At 41.6% G+C, this 21203-nt stretch overlaps 1 protein-coding gene across 2 annotated transcripts; it reads left to right on the forward strand.

Moving 5' to 3' along the window:
* Window positions 1–1418: 1418 nt before the first annotated feature.
* On the forward strand, window positions 1419–20770 carry LOC122902258 (UDP-glucuronosyltransferase 3A1-like). 2 transcript variants are annotated; one of them, XM_044241510.1, is made up of 7 exons: window positions 1419–1671; window positions 3777–3878; window positions 8793–8907; window positions 11710–12241; window positions 14652–14880; window positions 16343–16562; window positions 18509–20770. In XM_044241510.1, the coding sequence occupies exons 2-7, from the start codon at window positions 3845–3847 to the stop codon at window positions 18783–18785; spliced, it is 1407 nt and encodes a 468-aa protein (XP_044097445.1). In that variant the 5' UTR covers window positions 1419–1671; window positions 3777–3844; the 3' UTR covers window positions 18786–20770. The 2 variants fall into 2 exon arrangements, with proteins under 2 accessions (XP_044097445.1, XP_044097435.1); XM_044241500.1 differs by having other exon boundaries at window positions 1509–1675.
* The last annotated feature ends 433 nt before the right edge of the window (window positions 20771–21203 follow it).

The raw sequence follows: 21203 nt of genomic DNA on the forward strand, positions 1-21203 counted from the left end.
CTGTGGCATGAAGAGTACCTTCTCAAAATCTTGTTCCTGCTGCTGGTCACCCTGGGCCATGTCTGGCAATATGTGAAGCAATTGAGTGTGGTGGTCAGCTGGCTGTGTGGGCCAGGAAGCTGAAGAAGGCCTGATGCCAAGTGTATCTTAGGAAACAGAGAATGGGGGGAGGGGTGCGGCGTTACCATTTCTTAAGAAATTCCCACTGAATAGGAATTCTGGCAATTCCTATTCCCCACATCATATCTACTTGCTAATTTTGTTCCAAGTTCCTGCTCATTGGCATCTTCCTAAAATTGGAATTCTTTATTCAGCCCTTATGGACTTCTTCATTTGCCAGTCAGCATGGGCTGTTCTGTGATTCTGTCCCAGGGTAATTTGGGCCAATGACCTTCATATTTTACGCCTTTAGGACACTTTCCTTGTCGTGCCCCTCTTTGAGGCAATGGACCTGAACCATTCCAACCTCCATGTCCAGTATCTTCTCAGCCTGTTTCCCTCACTCCTGCTTCTACCACTTGGAATCACACCTAAAGTGGTTACTTTACATATCCCTTTGTTTTCTATTTGCCTTTCCTGTAAACTCTTGTCAAAGCTCTGAAAGCTATATCTCTTGATCAGGAAAGTAAAAGTTTTCACGGAATTATCTTCCCTCTCCCCCTGGAAAAGAGACTGTCCTCATTGCCCCAGAATTCTGTTACCTGGAACAGGCTGTAAGGAAAGCTGAACTGAAAACGTTTACAGTAGCAGTCTTGCTCTGAGGGTAGAGCGTGCAAAGATGCCTCCGTCAGGGCCGACAATACAAAGAGGCAGAATTACAAAATGTCCTCGGTTTGTGCCTGAGGAGAGAGTGGAAAGATTCCCAGTCCTAGTTTATGATTCTCATTCAGAATTCTGGTCTCGGCTTTAGAAGCTCAAACCTCCGCACACACTTGGACTTCTGGAGTTAGGACTGGAGCATCTCTTCATGAATAAATGACCTCCCTCAGAGGTCTTCGGAACACAATCCAGGAAGGTGGGTCTACCTCTCTTGGGAGTTTGCTTCTAGAGAATCGACACAAACTACTCCCAGGGAGTAGACCTTCCTTCCCCGGAGTAGTGTCTCAGAGATTTTAAGCAAATACCTAGGGAAATGGAGCGTGCGGATGACGGTATGAGATCAACAGGAGGTGGGGAAATTCATGGAGGGGTCCCCTAAACGGGAATGGGCGTGGGTCACCTGCAGGTGGAACTATCTTGTAAGCAACTTCCTAAGCTCCCTGCCTTCCTGGCTCAGAGCACCTTCTCTGCGGAGAGTGCGGTCAGGACAGGGACAGAGAGGGGTTAAGGAGAGTTCAGTAACCCCTCCTTCCCGAAGTTCGGGGTTAGGGAGGGTGAGGACAAATTAGCCAGTGGAGCAGGTTACCTTGGGAGGTGGAGCAGAAGGGCAAGAAACCGCAAACAGGACAACGCAGGCGGGGTCCACTCTTGGCTGCAAGCGGACCGTGTCCCCAGGGCGCACAGGTCGCTGCTCTCTGCCGGGCGCGGGACGCAGAACCTCTGCGCGCTGGGCTGGGCTTCCCAGCTCATACCCAAGCAAGCATGGCGGGGCAGCGGGCGCTTCTGCTAGCTGGCTTCCTTCTGCCTGGGTTCCTGCTCTCAGAGGCCGCCAAAATTCTAACTCTGTCTTTGGTGGGTGAGTGCTTGCGGAAGAACCAGATAGGCACAGTTCCAACATCCGCGGGAAGGTGTCAGACAGCTCTGGGTCAGGGGAGCACTACTGGGCTTGGGCCCCAGGCTAGGGGGTGGGGAGAGGCAGGATGGGGGTGTGGGGAAATGAGGAGACCCTACCACCGAGAGGTGAAGAAACTTTCTTGAGAAAATAGAATACCTTTTCCTCCCTCTGCCTGCTCAGATTTGCTCTCCTAGGCGCGGAATGGGTCCACAAGGTTTGGGATCCCTCCCAGTGCTGGAGACCCCAGGCTGCCTCCTCCCTCCGGGGAGTAGGCTGCAAATTCAGAGGCTCACCCTAAACTTCAGGGTGGTGCGCAGCAAATTGCCAATAGAGGCTGTGGGAGCGTTTGCAGGCTCTTGGAGACCAGGGAAAGGAGCTTATGTGTGTGTGTTGGGGGGGGGGTGCAGAAGCACTAGTTTTCTGACACTGCATGGGAACCAAGGTAGAGCAGGGAAAGTATTTCAGTGACACCTGGGGGTGGGGGTGGGGGTGGGGGGTGGAGTGCTCTCATCCAGAGGAAACCCGGAGAACTGGCCAGGGCTGGAGACTGGATCCTGGACATTCCTGTCTTGTCTATCTACGCCCGCTCCTGTCACCCGTGCGACTGGAAGTATTTGAAGGATTCGGGGAACTGTTAATTCTGCATTTCGTGGCCTCAGTTTTATTTCCTTTACTTTTCCACCAAAGGGAATAGAAGATGAAAAGGAAAAGGGATAAAGGGAAAAGGATCAGGATAAAAGGATCATCATAAGATGCAGCTTTCCCAAGATTGTATTTCCACCCACAGTGGGCACTTTGAGGTCACTTACTGTGTATAGATCACTGGGAATCGTGAGCTGGAAGGAACCATAAGTAATCTCATTTAGCCCTCCCCCCACCCGCACCCCCCCACCAAGGGATTTCCTGAGCATATGGTTTTGGATAAGATTTAGTGAAATAGAACGTGTACTTCCCCAGATGATCATGCTTCTCTTTCCTTAGGATCCCAGGCTTTTCCTAGGTTGGGTGATATCTTCTTATGCATACAGGATCCTGTAGTTCCACCCCAAGGGTGCACAGTTGTTCTGAATGCCTTAATTTGATGTTCAGCAACATGCAGACCCTAACTGAGAAATACCCTGCCAAGTATATGTATATTTGAATTTCTTGGTTCTAAGTAGTGGCTCAACTTCCTTCTGCTCCAGTGACTCTTTCTTGGACTGATATTCAAGTTTCCATATTTCTGGCTCCTACACTAGGTTAAATTTCCAAGAGTAGGACTCCTGAACGAACTCTGATTGATCGTCCATTGGGAACTCTTCATGCTCATAGAGAGCACTGTGCCACTCTTCCCACCAGTACAGTTATTCTTTTTTATTTATTTATTTATTTTTAAATTTATTTTCAGCATAACAGTATTCATTATTTTTGCACCACAGCCAGTGCTCCATGCAATCCGTGCCCTCTCTAATACCCACCACCTGGTTCCCCCAACCTCCCACCCCCGCCCCCGCCACTTCAAACCCCTCAGATTGTTTTTCAGAGTCCATAGTCTCTCATGATTCACCTCCCCTTCCAATTTCCCCCAACTCCCTTCTCCTCTCTAACTCCCCATGTCCTCCATGCTATTTGTTATGCTCCACAAATAAGTGAAACCATATGATAACTGACTCTCTCTGCTTGACTTATTTCACTCAGCATCATCTCTTCCAGTTACAGTTATTTCTTTAGGTCACACTGTCTCCACGAGGTCTGGCTAAACTTAGAATATCTTTAAGATCAGGAATTCCTTAAGGCATAAGCAGAGAAGCCCATCACACTGATGTTTTGTCACTTCTGTGATCAGAGTCACAAAGAGGACATGATGGAGCTTTGCCAAAGTCAAGATTTGGGGCCATGGGCTCTGAGTGAGTGGCTGGGGCTTATCCAAATGGAGATGGACAGACCGACTGATGAAGCTCATCTTCCTCTCCTCACCGTCAGCTTTCTGCTTGCTAATTCTCATCTCCCAGATCTCTCAGCGCATCAGCTTCAGGGACTCTATTATCATCATTACAGAAGTGAAATTGTACATTGTTCCTAGGTGGAAGCCATCATCTGCTGCTGGACCACGTGTCTCAGATTCTTCAAGATCATGGTCATAATGTTACCATGCTTCACCAGAGAGGAAATTCACTTATATCAGGTATCTTTTCTCACCAATTCTTTATTTCTTCTACCCTATGCAAAGGGTAAAGTGAAACAACAATGTCTTTTGCTTAGAAAACTGTTTTCAAAATCTAATTGGAGTGAAAGAATGGAAAATGTGTGTGTGTGTGTGTGTGTGTGTGTGTGTGTGTTAATGTAAGGTGTTGGAACATTTCTTGGCTCTGTCTGCCAAGTGTGCCACTCCACACTCTGTAGTCCCATATTTTCCTCCCTTACCTTGCCTTCCACTTCATCCCCAGCAACCCTCCATATATTACAGATTATTTTGGTAAATGGTACTTCACAGCAGCTTGAAAACATGTGAACAGAGTGTTCAGCCAAATATACCATTTTCTTTTCTTATATCACAGATTACTTTTTTTATATATCATAGGTTACTTTCTCCTTTTTTGATATCTGAAATCTAAGAAAGAAAGTTTTCTTAGGAAGTCTATTATTTATCTAGCTAAGATCAGAATCTATCACTGAGATGATTTTAAAACATTTTATTTATTTATTTGTCAGAGAGAGCATGAGCGAGAGAGAGCACATGCACAAGCAAGCAGAGTGGCAGGCAGAGGTGGAGAGAGAAACAGGCTCCCTACAGAGCAAGGAGCCTGATGCGGGACAAATCCTAGGACCCTGGGATCATGACCTGAGCCAAAGGCAGCGGCTTAACCAACTGAGCCACCCAGGCGTCCCTGAGATGATTTTATTCTCTAGAAAAACCAATGCCTGACCAACAGTTTGTGTATAATGATGTTGGACATTCTTAATTGAATCATCAAATCCAGTGAATTTCAGCTGACATGAGCAAATAAACCTTATCAACTCTTTTCTGTTGACAGACAAGAAAACAACAGCCCAGAGAACTGAAATGGTTTGCACAAGAAGATGTGGCAGGTTAATAATAGTGTTGGGAGGATTTAGGACTTTAAGCTCTGGATTGCTCAATCTGAAGTTATCTTAGCCTTTGATATTAAAAAAAGACGCAATTTTAAGCAGCATCTTTTAGGAATAAAATTCTGAAATGCTATAAAACTTTGAAGGTAATCAGGCTTTGTTATTGTTCAGATTTTATTAAAATAATTTTTTCTGTGAAAATTTCTTTTACGATTTTTATTGTGGTAAAATATACACAGCATAAAATTGATCTCTTACACATTTGTTTTGTCAGTTTAGTGACTTTAAGTACATTCATGTTGTTATGTAACCATCATGGCTGTTGATCATCACAAATGGGAACTCTGTGCTGGTTATATGGTGACTGCCAATTTTCCCTTGCCTACAGTCCTTGGTAACCATTATTCTACTTTATTTCTCTAATAATTTGGAGATACCTCATTAAGTGGAAATACAAATACAATATTTGTCTTTTTGTGTCTAGTTTATTTCACATTGCATAATGTCTTCAAGGCTTATCCACACTGTAGTGTAGATTACAATTTCTTTCCTTTTTAAAGACTGAATGATGTTTCATCGTAAGTATATACCACATTTGTTAACTCAGTCATCTGTCCATGGACATTTACGTTGTTTCCACTTTTTGGATATTGTGAATAGTGCTACTATGAAAACTGGTATACAAATATTTATTTGAGTCTCTGCTTAAAATCATTTTAATCACCTTCCAAATTAGGTTCCCCATTTTTCATGGAATATTATTTATACACATATCGTTTTGAATCTGTGTTGACCACAGACATGATTAAATAGCTGTAGTGTATTAATTTTCAAGTATTTGAAAATTAATATTCTTAATTTTGAAAATTACAATTAAATTTAATTAAAATTCTTAATAAAATTAAATTGTATTAAAATTTTAGATTGAAAATAATTTTGGTAGTTTCCATTGCTTTTGAGAAAATAATAAAAGCCACAGATCTTCTACCCCTTTAATAGATATACATAAAAATCTATAAACAATTTGGGTTGTTCATGGTTCCCATCAGTTTTTTTTTTTTTTAATAATTAGTTTCAGGAGTAGAATTTAGTGATTCATCAGTTGCATATAACACCCAGTGCTCATCACTTCAAGTGCCCTCCTTGATGCTCGACCCCCAATTATTCCTTCCCCCTCCCACTTTTCCTTCAGCAGTCCTCATTTTGTTTCCTAGAATTCAGTATTTTGCTTTCCTCTCTATTTTCATTTTATTTTATTTTTCCTTCCTTTCCCCTGTGTTCATTTGTTTTGTCTCTTAAATTCCTCATATGAGTGAATTCATATGGTATTTGTCTTCCTCTAACTGACTTATTTCACTTAGCATAATACCCTCTAGTTCCATCCATGTCTTTGCAGATGGCAAGATCTCAAATTTTTGATGGCTGTGTAATATTCCTGTGTGTGTGTGTGTGTGTGTGTGTACACACCACGTCTTCTTTATCCATTCATCTATTGATGGACATCTAGGCTCTTTCCATAGTTTGGCTATTATGGACATTGCTGCTATAAACATTGGGGTACACGTGCCCCTTTGAATCACTATGTTTGTATTCTTCGGATAAATACCTAGTAGTGCAATTGCTGTGTCATAGGTAACTCTAATTTAACTTTTTGAGGAACCTCCATACTGTTTTCCAGAGTGGCTGCACCAGTTTGCATTCCCACCAACAGTATAGGAGGGTTCTCCTTCTTCTGTATCCTTGCCAACATCTGTTGTTTCCTGACTTGTTAATTTTAGCCATTCTAACTGGTGTGAGGTGGTATCTCATTGTGGTTTTTCCTTGTATTTCCCTGATGTTGAGTAATGTACAATACTTTTTCATGTGTCTGTTAGCTATTTGAGTGTCTTCTTTTGGATCTTTTCAGTTTTATCCTTAGTTTCCAGGCTCAAAAGTCTAGAGTTTCTTCCAATACTCCCCAAACACAGGGGTTTCTGAGGCTTTGAAACAGCATATTAATTCATTACCTTAGAAATAGAGCCTGACTAGATGTCTGCAAATGGGGAAAACACATGATGTAGTTATTATTTCTGACCTGATGCCCATTTTGGTGTATTGTAACATTTATTAACTCCTTGTTTGGATACACTTTCCCATCTTGTTCATTTACTTACTACTTTAATAAAGAAATGGTATCAGATTGAAGAAGCAAAGATTTTTAATATTCACATAAACTATTGCTCCAAAAGTCTTTATAATTGGGTTATTGATAGGGGCTTGAAAAATATTACTCAGCGGGTAGTCTGCTTCTCCCTCTGACCTCTCCCCTCTCATGGTCTCTCTCTCTCTCTCTCTCTCAAAAATAAATAAATAAAATCTTAAAAAAAAAATCATGGCCAATGGTAGGACTTTGAAATACCCCATGGACAATTAGTTAAATGTGCACTGTGTCCTTTCCAAAGTGAAGGAACTAACATTGAGAGCCTGTTGACATGGTACTGAAGAACATAATTGCCAAATCTATGATTGCAAAGTATTTTCCAGTTTGTACTTGGATAGCAGTAATTTCACTAAGATTGGGCTCAGTAGTTTTAATATGTAAGGCTGTGTGCATTAATCTATCTTCAGTTTACACACAATTTGATTGGAGGTTATGACTGATGAAAGCATACACGTATAAGAGAGCATGGAATTTTTGTTATTTAAATAATAAAGCTTTTTTTTAAAATATAAGATGAGTTGGACAGGCTCCTAAGCAAATCTGAAAAATGGCTTTCCAGAGGAGGGAGGCATGACTAGTTTGAGTTATTATTGTGGGTAGAGAGTTGGGATGTGTTCAGGGTTCCCTGTCACTGGCCTTCACTTGCATGGTTTGAAATTCCCACTAGGGCCAAAGGTAGGAGCATGCTGACTTTCTTAATAGTTTGCCCAGGTGAAGCACTAAGAGGGAGTGGGAGATAGGGTTTGAAAACTGTCAGCAGTCAAACATCAGAAATGGTCTCGGACTTTTTATTACACATGGATATGTGGGAGAAGCCATGCTGGTAAGTAGAGGTACAGAGGTCTACTGTTTTATGTAAGCTTCTCAGTACTTTTTCCTACTTTCTACTGAATCAAAAAACTATTTGGATTTATCACTCTAAATAATGAAAATGAGCTTTTCTAAAACAGAAAGGGCAGAGGCTCTGGAATCAACCAGACTCTATCACTTCCTATGTGTGCAATTTTGACAAATTATCTTAATTTGCTGAAGATAATTACCTTTGTATCTTCAATTACCTTTGTTTTCTCAGCCATAAAATAAGACAAATAGCTATATCTTAAGAAAGCTTTATTTTTTAAATTTTTAAAAAGATTTTATTTATTTATTTGAGACAGAGTATGAACAAGAAAGAGAGAGAAAGCACAAGCAGAGGGGAGGAGTGGAGGGAGAATGTGAAACAGTCTTCCTGCCGAGCAGAGATCCTGTTGTGGGGCTCCATCCCAGGACCCTGAGTTCGTGACCTGTGCCAAAGGCAGATGCTTAACCAACTGAGCCACCCAAGTGCCCCATTATGGAAACTTGAAATGGAGGCTTCCAGTATGCCTAGGTGGCTCAGTCAGTTAGGCATATGACCTCTTGTTTTAGGCTCAGGTCATGATCTCAGGGTCCTGAGATGGAGCCCCTCATTGGTCTCCATGCTCAGCAGAGTCTGCTTGAGATTATCTCCCTCTCTCTCTCCCCCTCTGCACTTTCCCTTTCTTGATGTGCTCTATCTAAAAAAAAAAAATCTTAAAAAAAAGGAAACTTCCATAACTTTAAATTGAGAAGCACTCCTTAATTAGTATAAGGTTCTCAATACATGTTATCATTTTTAAAAGATGGAATGAATGAGAATGCAACCAAAGCACATAAAAATAGTTCAAAAGGCAAACATTCAAATAAATAAAAATTATTTGAGCAAACATATGTTTGCTCAAACATTTCACGCTAATGTTAATCCATGTTATGTGACATATTTAACATTTTTAACCCATGGGTGTTTTTTAGATTTTAAAGAGAAGGAAAAATCATACCGAGTTATTTCTTGGCTTCCACCCGAAGATTATAACAAAGGATTAAAGGAAAATTTTGATTCTTTTATGGAAGAAGCTTTGGGTGACAGGTAAGTCTTATTTTTTTATTATTTGAACCAAAGAGTCACTATTTTAGAAATGAATGGATGAGTGGATGGATAAATGAAGGAATTCATGAGGAGTGAATGGTTGGGGAAACAAGCACTCATACCAAATTGTCCAGTTCAGTCACTGGAGAGTCTTCTTTGCTCTGTACTGACCCTCTACCATGAATGGATTTTTGTAGAAAGTAGAGGTTGTTCCTTCTGGGACATCCTTTCAACACTTCTCTTACATCTTTATTTATAACCTCCCCAACACAGAAGTATGGGTACTTCAATCTCTCACTGTTGTTAGGGAAATGAAAGTGACCTTCTTCCATTTATTTTCCTTCTTTTCTTCACATATATTCTGTTAATGGGGGGAAAACTCATGAACATTGATTTTGTAGTAATTGAACATCTGGCCATGTAAAGCTCTTTTATTTTATTTTTTAAATTTTTGGTCATTTAAAATACTTAAGCAATGGGGCGCCTGGATGGCTCAGTGGGTTAAAGCCTCTGCCTTTGGCTCAGGTCATGATCCCAGGGTTCTGGGATTGAACCCCGCATCGGGCTCTCTGCTCCACGGGGAGCCTGCTTCCTCCCGTCTCTCTCTGCCTGCCTCTCTGCCTACCTGTGATCTCTGTCTGTTAAATAGATAAATAAAATCTTTAAAAAAAATACTTAAGCAAAAAAAAAAAAAAGAAAAAAGAAAAAAAAGGTTTATGTGCTGGGGCAACCCAGAGAGAGAGAGAGAGAGAGAGAGATTGAGCGCACAAGAGTGAAGGAAGGGGTGGAATGAGAGGCAGAGAGAGAGAGAGAGAGAGAGAGGGAGGGAATCTCAAGCAGACTCCCTGCTGAACCTGATGAAGGGCTGGATCTCATAACCCTGAGATCATGAATTGAACTGAAATCAAGAGTCAGATGCTTAACCAACTGTGCTATGCAGGCACCCGCCTTCTTTTTACCTTCAAACTTTTACTTACTAATCAAGGTTTGCTTACATTTGCCTGTTTTCAGAAAGTCTTTTTCCTAACTCAAATGGGGAGGCCACAGTCCCCCCTGTCAAGTCTGATGTAACCTATTCATTTGATACTTAGTCTATATTATCTTGCATGGTTAGTTACATATTTTAAATACATGCTTTGTCTCTTCTCCCTTAATGTAATATTTTTGGAGATAGGCATAGGTAGCCATGTATTCTTAAACAATTTTTTCTATTTGTTAGCTCAATTTTAAATATGATTAATGAGATATATTCTAGGAATTTTTATAGCACTCCTGAAATTATCTAAAATATCTGACAATCACACTCTTTTGTTACATGAAATCTTCAAAAATACACAGCCAAGAGTGACTTCTGCCAATCACTTCTGTTTTATGACTTGAAGTTGTTCCTAAATACCAGGCAGAGATCTGTATATTGTTAATAAGTTCTTCATTTCTGGTCCTTCTTTATCTGGGGTGCAATGGTACAGTAGTGAACAATTACAGGGTGCCAGGGTATTGATTCTCTTGGTCTTCCATGTAGCCGGCAGGCCAATGATGTATTGAGTTCTTGCACTTGTTACCTTTGACACCTTATCTATTTCCCCATAGGTGTACAAAAGGAGGGGAACAGAGTCACATTGTATACAGGCAGTGATGGGAAAGCATTGTAAGGAGATAGGTCCCTGGAATAGTCCCATGCACCAAGTCTTAATTACATGTTAGTATTCTTTATCTTCTATTATCTTCTCTGGACATGTCAATCTATTGTAGTAGAAAAGCTAGGGGTGCCTGGGTGGCTCGGTTGGTTAAGTGACAGCTTTCAGCTCAGGTCATGATCCCAGGGTCCTGGGATTGAGCCTCACATCGGTCTCCCTGCTTAGTGGGGAGCCTGCTTCTCCCTCTCCCTCTGCTGCTCTGCCTGATTGTGTCTCTCCCTCTCTCTGTCAAATAAATAAATAAAATATAAAAAAAGAAAAGCTAGTAATATGTTTATTATTAACCAGGCCTTGCATTGCTTTCCTTTCTTCTCTATTTTCTTGTCTTATCTTTTCTTTTCTTTAATTGCTTAACTTGTGGGCATTGAAATGTGGAATTCCCATTTTAGCTGAGATTTGAGTTCTAATGTGATAAAATAATCCCTTGGGTGAGGTTATCTATCACATTCAGAATTCACAGTGATTTTTTTTTCCAGTAGATTTTCTTTTGTAGTATTCTGTATTTTATCAGTTGCATATAACACTCAGTGCTCATAATATCATGTGCCCTAGAATACACAGTGATTTTTAAAAATAGCCCATATGACCAATATTTATGGAACTGTGTCACCTAGGGACTTCCACAGTTTGGTTGAGTAAACAAGAAAATCATTCATAAAAAGTCAGTATGTAAAAGAAATGTAATGAGAACATTACAGAATTTATCAAGTAGAAAGAGTTGTGTGAGATTTGCTATGGTCAGAGAAGGTTCACAGAGCAGAAGGTCCAACAGTGACAATTTGTTTTCAGTTAACATAGTTCAGTTGTGTCCATGGATTTCAAGAATTAAGAGCTCAAAGTTATAGTTTTTTGAATAATGTGGCATAGAGAGTGCTTGGCATTTGGATGAGAGAGGGAAGAGATGGGGAGAAAGGGAACACTTTCCAGAGCAGAATGTGTGCTCAGAGTGACTGAGAGGGTATTTCGGACAGTGGTAGGACAGGTACGCTACTGCTTGATGTGGTCTTTCTCACCTGGGCTATTTTCTTTCTAGCCCAAGACTCCTTTATGTATTGTGAAATTAACACCTCCAGTGAATATTTATCATTTATCTTCTTTCTTACAGATTCACATTTGGAAAATTTTTAAGCTTTATGGAACAACTGGGGCTTCAGTGCAGTCATTTTCTAAGGAGAAAGGATATCATGGACACCTTAAAGAATGAGAACTTTGACCTAGTGATAGTTGAAAATTTTGACTACTGTCCTTTCCTGGTTGCTGAGAAGCTTGGAAAACCATTTGTGTCCATTCTTTCTTCCTCATTTGGTGCTATAGATATTGGGTTACCAACCCCCCTGTCTTATGTTCCAGTATTCCATTCCTTCCTAAGTGACCACATGGACTTCTGGGGTCGAGTGAAGAATTTTCTGATGTTCTTTGATTTTTCCATAAGACAATGGCAAATTCAGTCTACATATGACAACACCATCAAGGAACATTTCCCAGAAGGCTCTAGGCCAGCTTTGTGTCATCTTCTAAAGAAAGCAGAGCTATGGTTTGTTAACTCTGATTTTGCCCTTGAATTTGCTCGGCCCCTGCTTCCCAACACTGTGTATGTTGGCGGCTTGATGGCGAGACCTGTTAAACCAGTACCACAGGTAAGTAAAACCTGAGGTCTCAATATGGACTCCATGCAGAGCTCTGTACTGCAGAACTGATGGCTCCCCTGCCAGTGGGAACTGGGACAGAGCAGGGTGAGGCAACTGCACCTAAGACATACCTTTTAAGGTTGGTTTTAAGGTTGGTTCTAAGGCTTAAAGTCAGAACTATTGAAGTAGAAGTTTTTAAATGGAGAGGAGCTCAGCTGAGTTGGCTTCCTGTTGCCTATCAGCACTGGTTGACATTTTACGGCATTTATCTTATTGAATATCTTACCACCTGGAAGGAAGTATGATGATCTCCATTATTTATTTATTTAATTAATTAATTTTAAAATTTTATTTTATTTTTATTTTTTTATTTTTTAAAGATTTTATTTATTTTATTTGACAGAGAGAGAGATCACAAGTAGGCAGAGAGGCAGGCAGAGACAGAGAGGGAAGCAGGCTCCCTGCTGAGCAGAGGGCCCGATGCGGGGCTAGATCCTAGGACACTGAGATCATGACCTGAGCGGAAGGCAGCGGCTTAATCCACTGAGCCACCCAGGCGCCCCGAAGATCTCCATTTTTATACATGAGGAGACAGAGATTCAGGTGGAATAAGTGACTTTCCGACTGCCATTTATTTCAGACTTAGGAAGACTTGATTTGGCTGGGTCTTCCAGGCACCCTAGTGTCTATCCTTTATCTACTGACCTTGAAATGAGTAAGCAGGGAGAATTGGAGAATGATCCATGGGCTAGATGGGCTTTAGGTTGATGGCAGGATTTTTTACAGATGGAGCTAGGGAGGAAAGGAATTTCAGTTAGAAAGAACAAATAACTGAATGTGTCAAAGTCAAAATAAGACAGGCATGACTCTGGGTTCCTTTGGTGACTCTAGCTAGATCAGACTAGAAGATTCAATTACATAAATGTAGCCAGACCAAATTGCAGGAGATTTTACTTGATAGGAATTTGGGGTACGCCTTGGTTAGAGGGTAGGGGGAGGGGATTGTCAAGCAGGAACATAATGGGAGTAAGGGTTGTAATGGCTGTGAGATAATAGAGACTTTAAAAAAATTTTTTTCTCTTTATTTTCTAGTTTTTATATTGTGTGTCGTGTAGCTTTTTATATTAAAAAAACCAACAACAAAGCTTTTGTCAAAGTGGTCCTTTGAGGTGGTAAATCAGGCAGTGTTAGGCTGCACAGAATCAATCTAGGGATGAGAGTCTAGAAGCTGGGGGAGGAGGGCTCCAGCAGTCCAGAGTCAGGGTCTGAAGAAATACTTGAAGCAAGATTCACTAAAATGGGGTTAAAGCCAAGATTACAACATTAAATCTCAACCTTTCTTAACTATTGCCTGAGGATTTTAAAAAATAAGCTGGATAGTATTCCCTGATATGAGGGAGTGGTGATGCAACATGGGGGCTTAAGTGGGTAGGAGAAGAATCCATGAAACAAGATGGGATAGGGAGGGAGACAAACCATAAGTGACTCTTAATCTCACGAAACAAACTGTGGGTTGCTGGGGGGAGGGGGGTTGGGAGAAGGGGGGAAGGTTATGGACATTGGGGAGGGTATGTGCTTTTGGGTAAATTGGAAGGGGAGATGAACCATGAGAGACTATGGACTCTGAAAAACCGTCTGAGGGGTTTGAAGTTGCGGGAGGGTGGGAGGTTGGGGTACCAGGTGGTGGGTATTATAGAGGGCACAGCTTGCATGGAGCACTGGGTGTGGTGAAAAAATAATGAATACTGTTTTTCTGAAAATAAATAAATTGGAAAAAAAAATGAAAAAAAAATAAGCTGGAGTTAGGACTGGGCACTATCATTTTTACTTATTTAAAAAATGAGTCTGGAGTTAGGACTGGGCACTACCATTTTTTTTCTTCTTATGTGGATATAATTTGCAGTCATATGGGTGAGCCACTGAGGTAGAAGATGAATTACAAAGATCAGTTAATAAGAATATCACAATGTATCAGAGCAAAGCACTCCATGTGGTACATTGAGTGTGAGTGGTCAGGACTCTTTCTCCATTTCTTCCACTTCTTACACTAGAGGCTTTCTCCTGGCTTCTCCAGTGTAGCACCTCCCTCTGCTGGACCCTAGCACCCTACCAGTATTCTTCCTATACTACAATTTTCTGGTGGCCTTGGAAAATTCCCAAGTAACCGTGTCTCCATTGACCTATGATGAACAGAGGATCTAGGAAGACCCTGACACTAACATCAAGATTTTAAAGAAGAAAGATATTCCCCCCAACACCATGGGCATAAGCACCATGCACAGGGCACTGTCCCAGGGGCTATGAACTCAGAGAAGGACAAGAGGGTGTGTTTGGTAAATATCTGGCTTTCATTTCATGGCTGTCTAGGCTTTCATGAACAACTTTGTTCAACTCCTTTTCCTTTCTTACCTTTCTCCAGGAATTTGAGAATTTCATCAACAAGTTTGGAGATTCTGGTTTTATCCTTGTGGCCCTGGGCTCCATGGTGAGCAAATTTCAAGTGGATCTTCTCAGGGAGATGAACAGTGCCTTTGCTCATCTCTCTCAAGGAGTTATCTGGAAATATAAGCCATCTCATTGGCCCAAAGACATCACATTGTCAGCAAATGTGAAAATTGTGAACTGGCTTCCTCAGAATGATCTCCTGGGTAAGGGCTGCTCAGGTCTGCTTCACCCTTTCATTTACGTATTTTTAGAATTCATCAGGCTCTGACCCTTCTCATTTACATATTTTTAGAACTCATCAGGCTCTGACTTCTAGTAGGGCAATCCCATTTGCACCAGAAGGAGCTGCTAATAGCTAAAGGTAAGTTTGCAGAAGAAAGGAACAGAGCAGCCAGCTGGAGTTCTTGGGGCATCAGACCCTACTTCTAATGAGATCAGTGCCCAAACAGCCATCTCCCTTTCATTGTTTTCTATTCCAGGCCAAATGTCAGCAGGCATCAAATCACCTTGGTCACCCAAACACAATCCAAAACAACCTATGGATTCTTTTTTTTTTTTTTTTTTTTTTTTTAAAGATTTTTTATTTATTTATTTGACAGAGAGAGATCACAAGTAGGCAGAGAGGCAGGCAGAGAGAGAGGAGGAAGCAGGCTCCCTGCTGAGCAGAGAGCCTGATGCGGGACTCGATCCCAGGACTCTGAGATCATGACCTGAGCCAAAGGCAGCGGCTTAACCCACTGAGCCACCCAGGCGCCCCAACCTATGGATTCTAAAGAAAACATACTGGAAGGATGTCGCCACTGTATTTAGTGACTTCAAGAGTAACTGTTCATCCACGTGCACTTACATGTATATATACACTCATTTCTCCCACAAACACACCTTTCTTAGCTATTAAGGAGGGAGCAATTCATACCTTTACAGCATTTGATGTCAATAGTGTCTTTAGGATGTGCCAAAATACCTGAGTGCCAAGATGAACAAGCTCATAGTCAGTTATTTGGTCCATTTCGAAGAGACAAACTCTCCATTTTCAACAATAATCTTAGTTAGCTTTAAATAGGGTGGGATGGAAATGCTGTAAATGGAAATACTCAAGCGTAGGGTCTAGTCTCTGCTTTCAAGAGGCTAATCATGTGTTTGAGGAGAAAATGCATATAGTATAATTTTTATGATTGACACACGAGTTATGATGCTAATCAATGGTCAGGAATTCAGAGAAGAGGGAAATAAGTTGGCAGGTGAGAAGAGTGCTCAAGACAAAGAGAAAGAGAGACACACTGAGACAGAGAGACACAATGAGAAAATACAGATGAGTGAAACAAAGGGAATGACTCGGATGATAGAGAGAAAGATGGATGGGTGGATGGAGAGGGATACACACCTTGCTTAGGAGTATTGTCTGGAGAGTCCCCTGGGTTTGAGTCTTAGCCGGGTTCTGGCTGTGGCAAGGAATTTCCATAAAAAGGCAAGGTTTGGAATCCTCTATGTTAATAACATGCACCTTGGATGTGTCTAAGCAAAATATCTTTATAATGACTCCAACAGACTTTGAAATTCCCTTTGTATTTTCTTTTGCCTTTTCTGCTTTCCATGGTTTTCTGAAACTTTTCCTCTGAAAGTTTTCAATCTGAAATATTCTGTTCTACTTCTTAATTGGAACAGCTCATCCACGCATCCGTCTCTTTGTCACCCACGGTGGGATGAATAGCATAATGGAGGCCATCCAACATGGTGTGCCTGTGGTGGGGATTCCTCTTTTTGGAGACCAGCCTGAAAACCTGAACCATGTTGAAGCCAAAAAGTTTGGTGTATCTATCCAGCTGAAGCAGATCAAGGCAGAGACATTGGCTCTGAAGATGAAGCAAGTCATAGAAGACAAGAGGTATGGAGCTGTTGAAGCTTATGGTCACTTACACTGAATGAAGACATCAAACACAAAGGGCAATGTTTGACACTTTTTGCAATAAAAGATAAAACATCCAAGACACAGAAAAATATGTGCTGATGTTTACAAATGACGTATTTCCTCTGAGAACAAGACTCAGCAATTTAGTTTAGATGTTGAGAACAAGTGTTGTGAAGACCCTGTGACCTACATACACAGGGTTTCTGAGAGGTCTTATGTATTGGGGGTGCTTATAGTGGAATTCCAACTGAGTCAGAGGTTGCCTTTCTGTTCCCCAATATGTCACAGTGTTTCCTGCCTCAGGCCCTTTATCAGTGCTGTTTGCTAGAACACCCTTCCCTTCTCTTTACAGTGCTGGCTCCTTCATGACAGTCAGATTTACCTCCAATATCCTTTCCTCAGAGAGGCAGGTGGTCTTTTTCTGACATGCCTAAATGTGCTCCTCTCTCCCACCCTCTTCAATCATAATTCATTTTTCCTTCTTAACACTTCTTAGGATCAGTAACTAATCCAGTTCTTTCTGTTTTAATTTATTGTGTGTTCCTCACACTAGAAAGTAGAGAATTAGTTCCCCTGGATAGCAAAGGAAGCCTTGTTTTCCCTTGTGTTTCCAGGGCCTAGTACAGGGCCTGCTGAAGTAAGTTTGGATGAATTTCCATTAAGTTAGTCAATAAAAGTGCCTACGTTTTCTTGGGTAAATTTCCACCCAATACAATGATCTCATATAAAGAGAAAAATTTATTCTTTCTACCTCAAAAATAAGAACTGAAAAACTTAAAGTTTCAAGGGCATAAACTGACGCAGACCTCAAGACTTATTTTACCTTGCACAAAGGAGACCCAAAGGCGTTCTTGTTTGATGACTAAAAGTCACCACATAGCATATGATTCTTTTTTTTTTTTAAGATTTTATTTATTTATTTGTCAGAAAGAGAGAGAGAGAAAGCACGCAAGTAGGCAGAGGCGGAGAGAGAGGCAGGCTCCCTGCTGAGCAAGGAGCCTGATGCAGGACTCGATCCCAGGACCCTGGGATCATGACCTGAGCTGAAGGCAGCGGCTTAACCCACTGAGCCACCCAGGCATCCCACCACATAGCATATGATTCTTAATCCTAGAAAAACTGTAAACTCCGGGGGTCTGATAACCTCAGACATTTCATTATGTTTGGTATCTCATGAATAGCAAATGTTTGCTTTCTGAAGAATGAGCTTGTGAATTTCATTGGCTATTCAAAGACCTAGACCCGAAATGCCCATCATTTGCTGGCCCTATGATGGACTCTTTTAGGCTGGGATGGTCCCTACATATTATGCATCATGGCTGGGTATATAATTTTTGGGGCTCAAAGTAAAATGGAAATGTAGGGCCTATCGTTATAAAGTTTAAGACAATGGCAACAGAGAATTAAAGCAAGCATAGGACCTAAGTGTGGGGTGCTGAGCAAAAGTGTAGGGGGTAGTCCATGGAGCCAGTGCTGGCCAATATGATGCTCTGAAGAGGTAGGAAAGTACAGACTCATCCTGGGCCCCAGTCCCTACAGTCCTGTTTGACATCTAACCCAGATACCAGCATAACATAGCTGCTTATACATATAATTTTCTATAGTATGTGATAAGCCTTCTTGGGTAGAACTAGCCCTTATAGACTAAGTCAATTTTTGTAGTTTAGCACTTTTAGCACAAAGCATGGACCTTCGTATGGAGGGTTCAATCTGAACTTTTCCATGGGACCCAGCTAGACTGTGGCAAGGCCAGGACAACAACCTTTCCTTGAAACTGAGTCTTTTGTGCATATGAATGAAAATGTGTGTGTGTGTGTGTGTGTGTGTGTGTGTGTGTGAAAGAGAGAGAGAGAGAGAGAGACAAGGTCTCCAAGAGTTCTGAGACCACATGAGTAATGCCCAACCTGTGTCTCTGTCAACAGGTACAAGTCAGCAGCTGTGGCCGCCAGCATCATCAGACGCTCCCACCCCCTGACCCCTGCCCAGAGGCTGGTGGGCTGGATAGACCACATCCTCCAGACAGGGGGTGCGGCCCACCTCAAGGCCCATGGCCTGCAGCAGCCGTGGCATGAGCAGTACCTGCTGGACATCTTCTTGTTCCTGTTGGTGGTCACCCTGGGCACCCTGTGGCTCTGTGGGAAGCTGTTGGGCATGGTGTTTAAGTGGTTGTGTGGGGCCAGGAAGCTGAAGAAGGCTTGATGGAGGAGCTGCCTTGATGGGTGTTTGGGGAGCCACTGGTTATAGGAGGCTTTCCCCAGTACAGGGCACCCCTGGTGTCTTCTCCATACTGGCACTTTAAGGTGGCACACTATTTTCCGCCTCTTTTTAGAAATTCTTGTGAAGCACTCTTGAAGGTCTTTCAAAAAAATTTTGGTAAAATATGCATCACATGAAATTGACCATTTTAGCCATTTGGTATAGAGTTTAGTGGCATTAAGTACATTTATATTGTGGTTTAAACAGTGGTTTAAATCCGTCTCTGAACTTTTCACCTTCCCAAACTGAAATCGCATTGATTAAATAATAACTCCCCATACTACCCTATGCCCCCAACCTGACTCTTTACAAATCCCTGTTCTACCTTCTGTGTCTATGAGTCTCAGGCTTCTTAACTTATCCCTCAACAGTGGACTCCTCACTGAGACTCAAACTTTCGGCAGACAGTCCCCAGCTTCCTCTTCACTCCCTGCTCCTAGACAAAATGCCCTGCCTAGTCATCCTGTTGTTCCCTGAAAGGGAGATATATGCAAAACTAACTTCAAAGGCCAAAGAAGCCATGACACTGAAGTAAAAGGCAAACAGGTCCAGCTTGATGAGAAATGGTTAATTAGGAACTATTATTATATGAACAGAAGCCTGTCTTGGGCTGCCACAAGATGAGTAGATCTCCACAACACCATCTCCAGTTAGGCCTGCTTTTATGGCCCTGAAGACTGGGCAGTACCTGCTGGGAGCTACCAGGAGGAGTCATATCCTGAGCAGATCAAGGAAGATTTGCCTGGAGGGTGTACTTAAGGGTGTGTTAAACAAAAGAAAAGAATGGAGGAAGGGGCTGTACTCAGGAAGGTTTTAGGCCACAGAGCAGTTATTGTGGTGGAATTTCTCAAGATGGCCTTAGTCTGGTTCATATACTTTCTGTCTCAGAAACTTTTCAGTCTCTCTCCTTCTTTCTACCTTTTTCACTTTTCATGATATGATATTAGATATTGGTCAGTTTTTCCATTTTGGCCTTTTTTCTTGCATCTCCTTTTCACCTCACCTCCAAGCTCAGGAAGCCTGGTCTCTGTCCTGCAGTTAGCCGGGTGTGGGCCCCCCACCCCGCCCCCTGCAAGATTCCACCTGTGGTCTTTGTCCTGAGTCCCTCCTGTGAAGAGCACCTGCTTTGCTCAGATTTGGAGGCTGCCTTTGGGCCATAGCTCATGCTGTGGTTTTCACTTCCCACATTTCCCTTCTCAAGATTAATACTCTGAAAAATGTAGTCATGGAGACCTCAAGTGCAGAACCTGGACCTCTGTGTGAGGTCTTGGGGCCTCAGGTTCAGTACTACTGCAGTTCCCAGGATTCTGCTGATTTAAAAAAATCACTGATTTGCCACTATGACAGTAATACTTGAATCAGATAAGAAATATAAAAGATGATAAAAGGAGGGAAATTTGATGAGGAATGGAACTTCAATTTCAAAATTGAATTCAATTTCAAAATTTCCTAATTATAGAGTTTAAAAACAAAGGAACTTTACAGTGGGGAATCTTGGTGAACACCAAGATTAAATAAACACCACCTTAAACAAGGGATAGAGTTATCATCTCTAATAACAGGACCATCTGATATCACATACTTCCCATCGTGATTCACTGAGATGGAATCAAACCACATGTATAATATTCCCACCAAACTCCCTAGTAACCTGAAGCATAATGAGAAGGCAAATGCAACTTGGGATCCATCATACAAAATAAAGAGTCATATCAATGACATGAAAGACAAAGAAGGGCTGAGAACCAATCTCACTTAAGGAGACAAATTGGTGTGATAGCTCAGTGCAATGTGTGATCCTGGAGTGGCTCCTGCACCAGCAAATTCATAGCACAACAGAGGATATTAATCGGACAATTGGAGGGATTGGAATAAGATTTACAGATAAAGTAATGTGATTAGATTCATATTAAATGGTGCCTTCCTAATGCAGGTTATTTTTTTTCCCTGGGAAGATAGAATACCTGAACCCATAACTGTGAATGTGTATGCATGTGACCACATGTTCTCAAAGACTCCATAGCAAAAACACGGAAAGAACTTGAAGGGAAATAATGGAATAATATTGAGAGAGTTTAAAAATCTTTCTAATGAATAATTTGAAACATTTATAAGAAGAGAACTTTTTGGAGCCCACTGCCCTCTCTTATATTGTCATGCCCATTCAGAATTATAGGCTGACCTTTAGAGGTTCAGTACTTCTGTCAAGTTCTGACCTTCCCGTGGAGCTTAATACTTAGGGGACACTAAGTTACTTTCTAAGTACTTACTAGGTATTAGGGGACACTAAGTTACTTTCTAAGTATTTACTTATTAAGTACTTACTTACTAACACACCAGTAAGTTACTTTCCAAAGAAAC

Source organism: Neovison vison, chromosome 1 (assembly GCF_020171115.1).
Source record: "Neovison vison isolate M4711 chromosome 1, ASM_NN_V1, whole genome shotgun sequence".
Taxonomy (NCBI): domain Eukaryota; kingdom Metazoa; phylum Chordata; class Mammalia; order Carnivora; family Mustelidae; genus Neogale; species Neogale vison.

Bases quoted from the DNA above. Each gene is read 5' to 3' on its own strand.
- LOC122902258 (XM_044241500.1), top strand. From the start codon at position 1,582: ATGGCGGGGCAGCGGGCGCTTCTGCTAGCTGGCTTCCTTCTGCCTGGG. The intron at 1,676-3,776 runs GTGAGTGCTTGC...CATTGTTCCTAG, and splicing joins TCTAACTCTGTCTTTGGTGG to GTGGAAGCCATCATCTGCTG. The intron at 14,881-16,342 runs GTAAGGGCTGCT...TAATTGGAACAG, and splicing joins TCCTCAGAATGATCTCCTGG to CTCATCCACGCATCCGTCTC.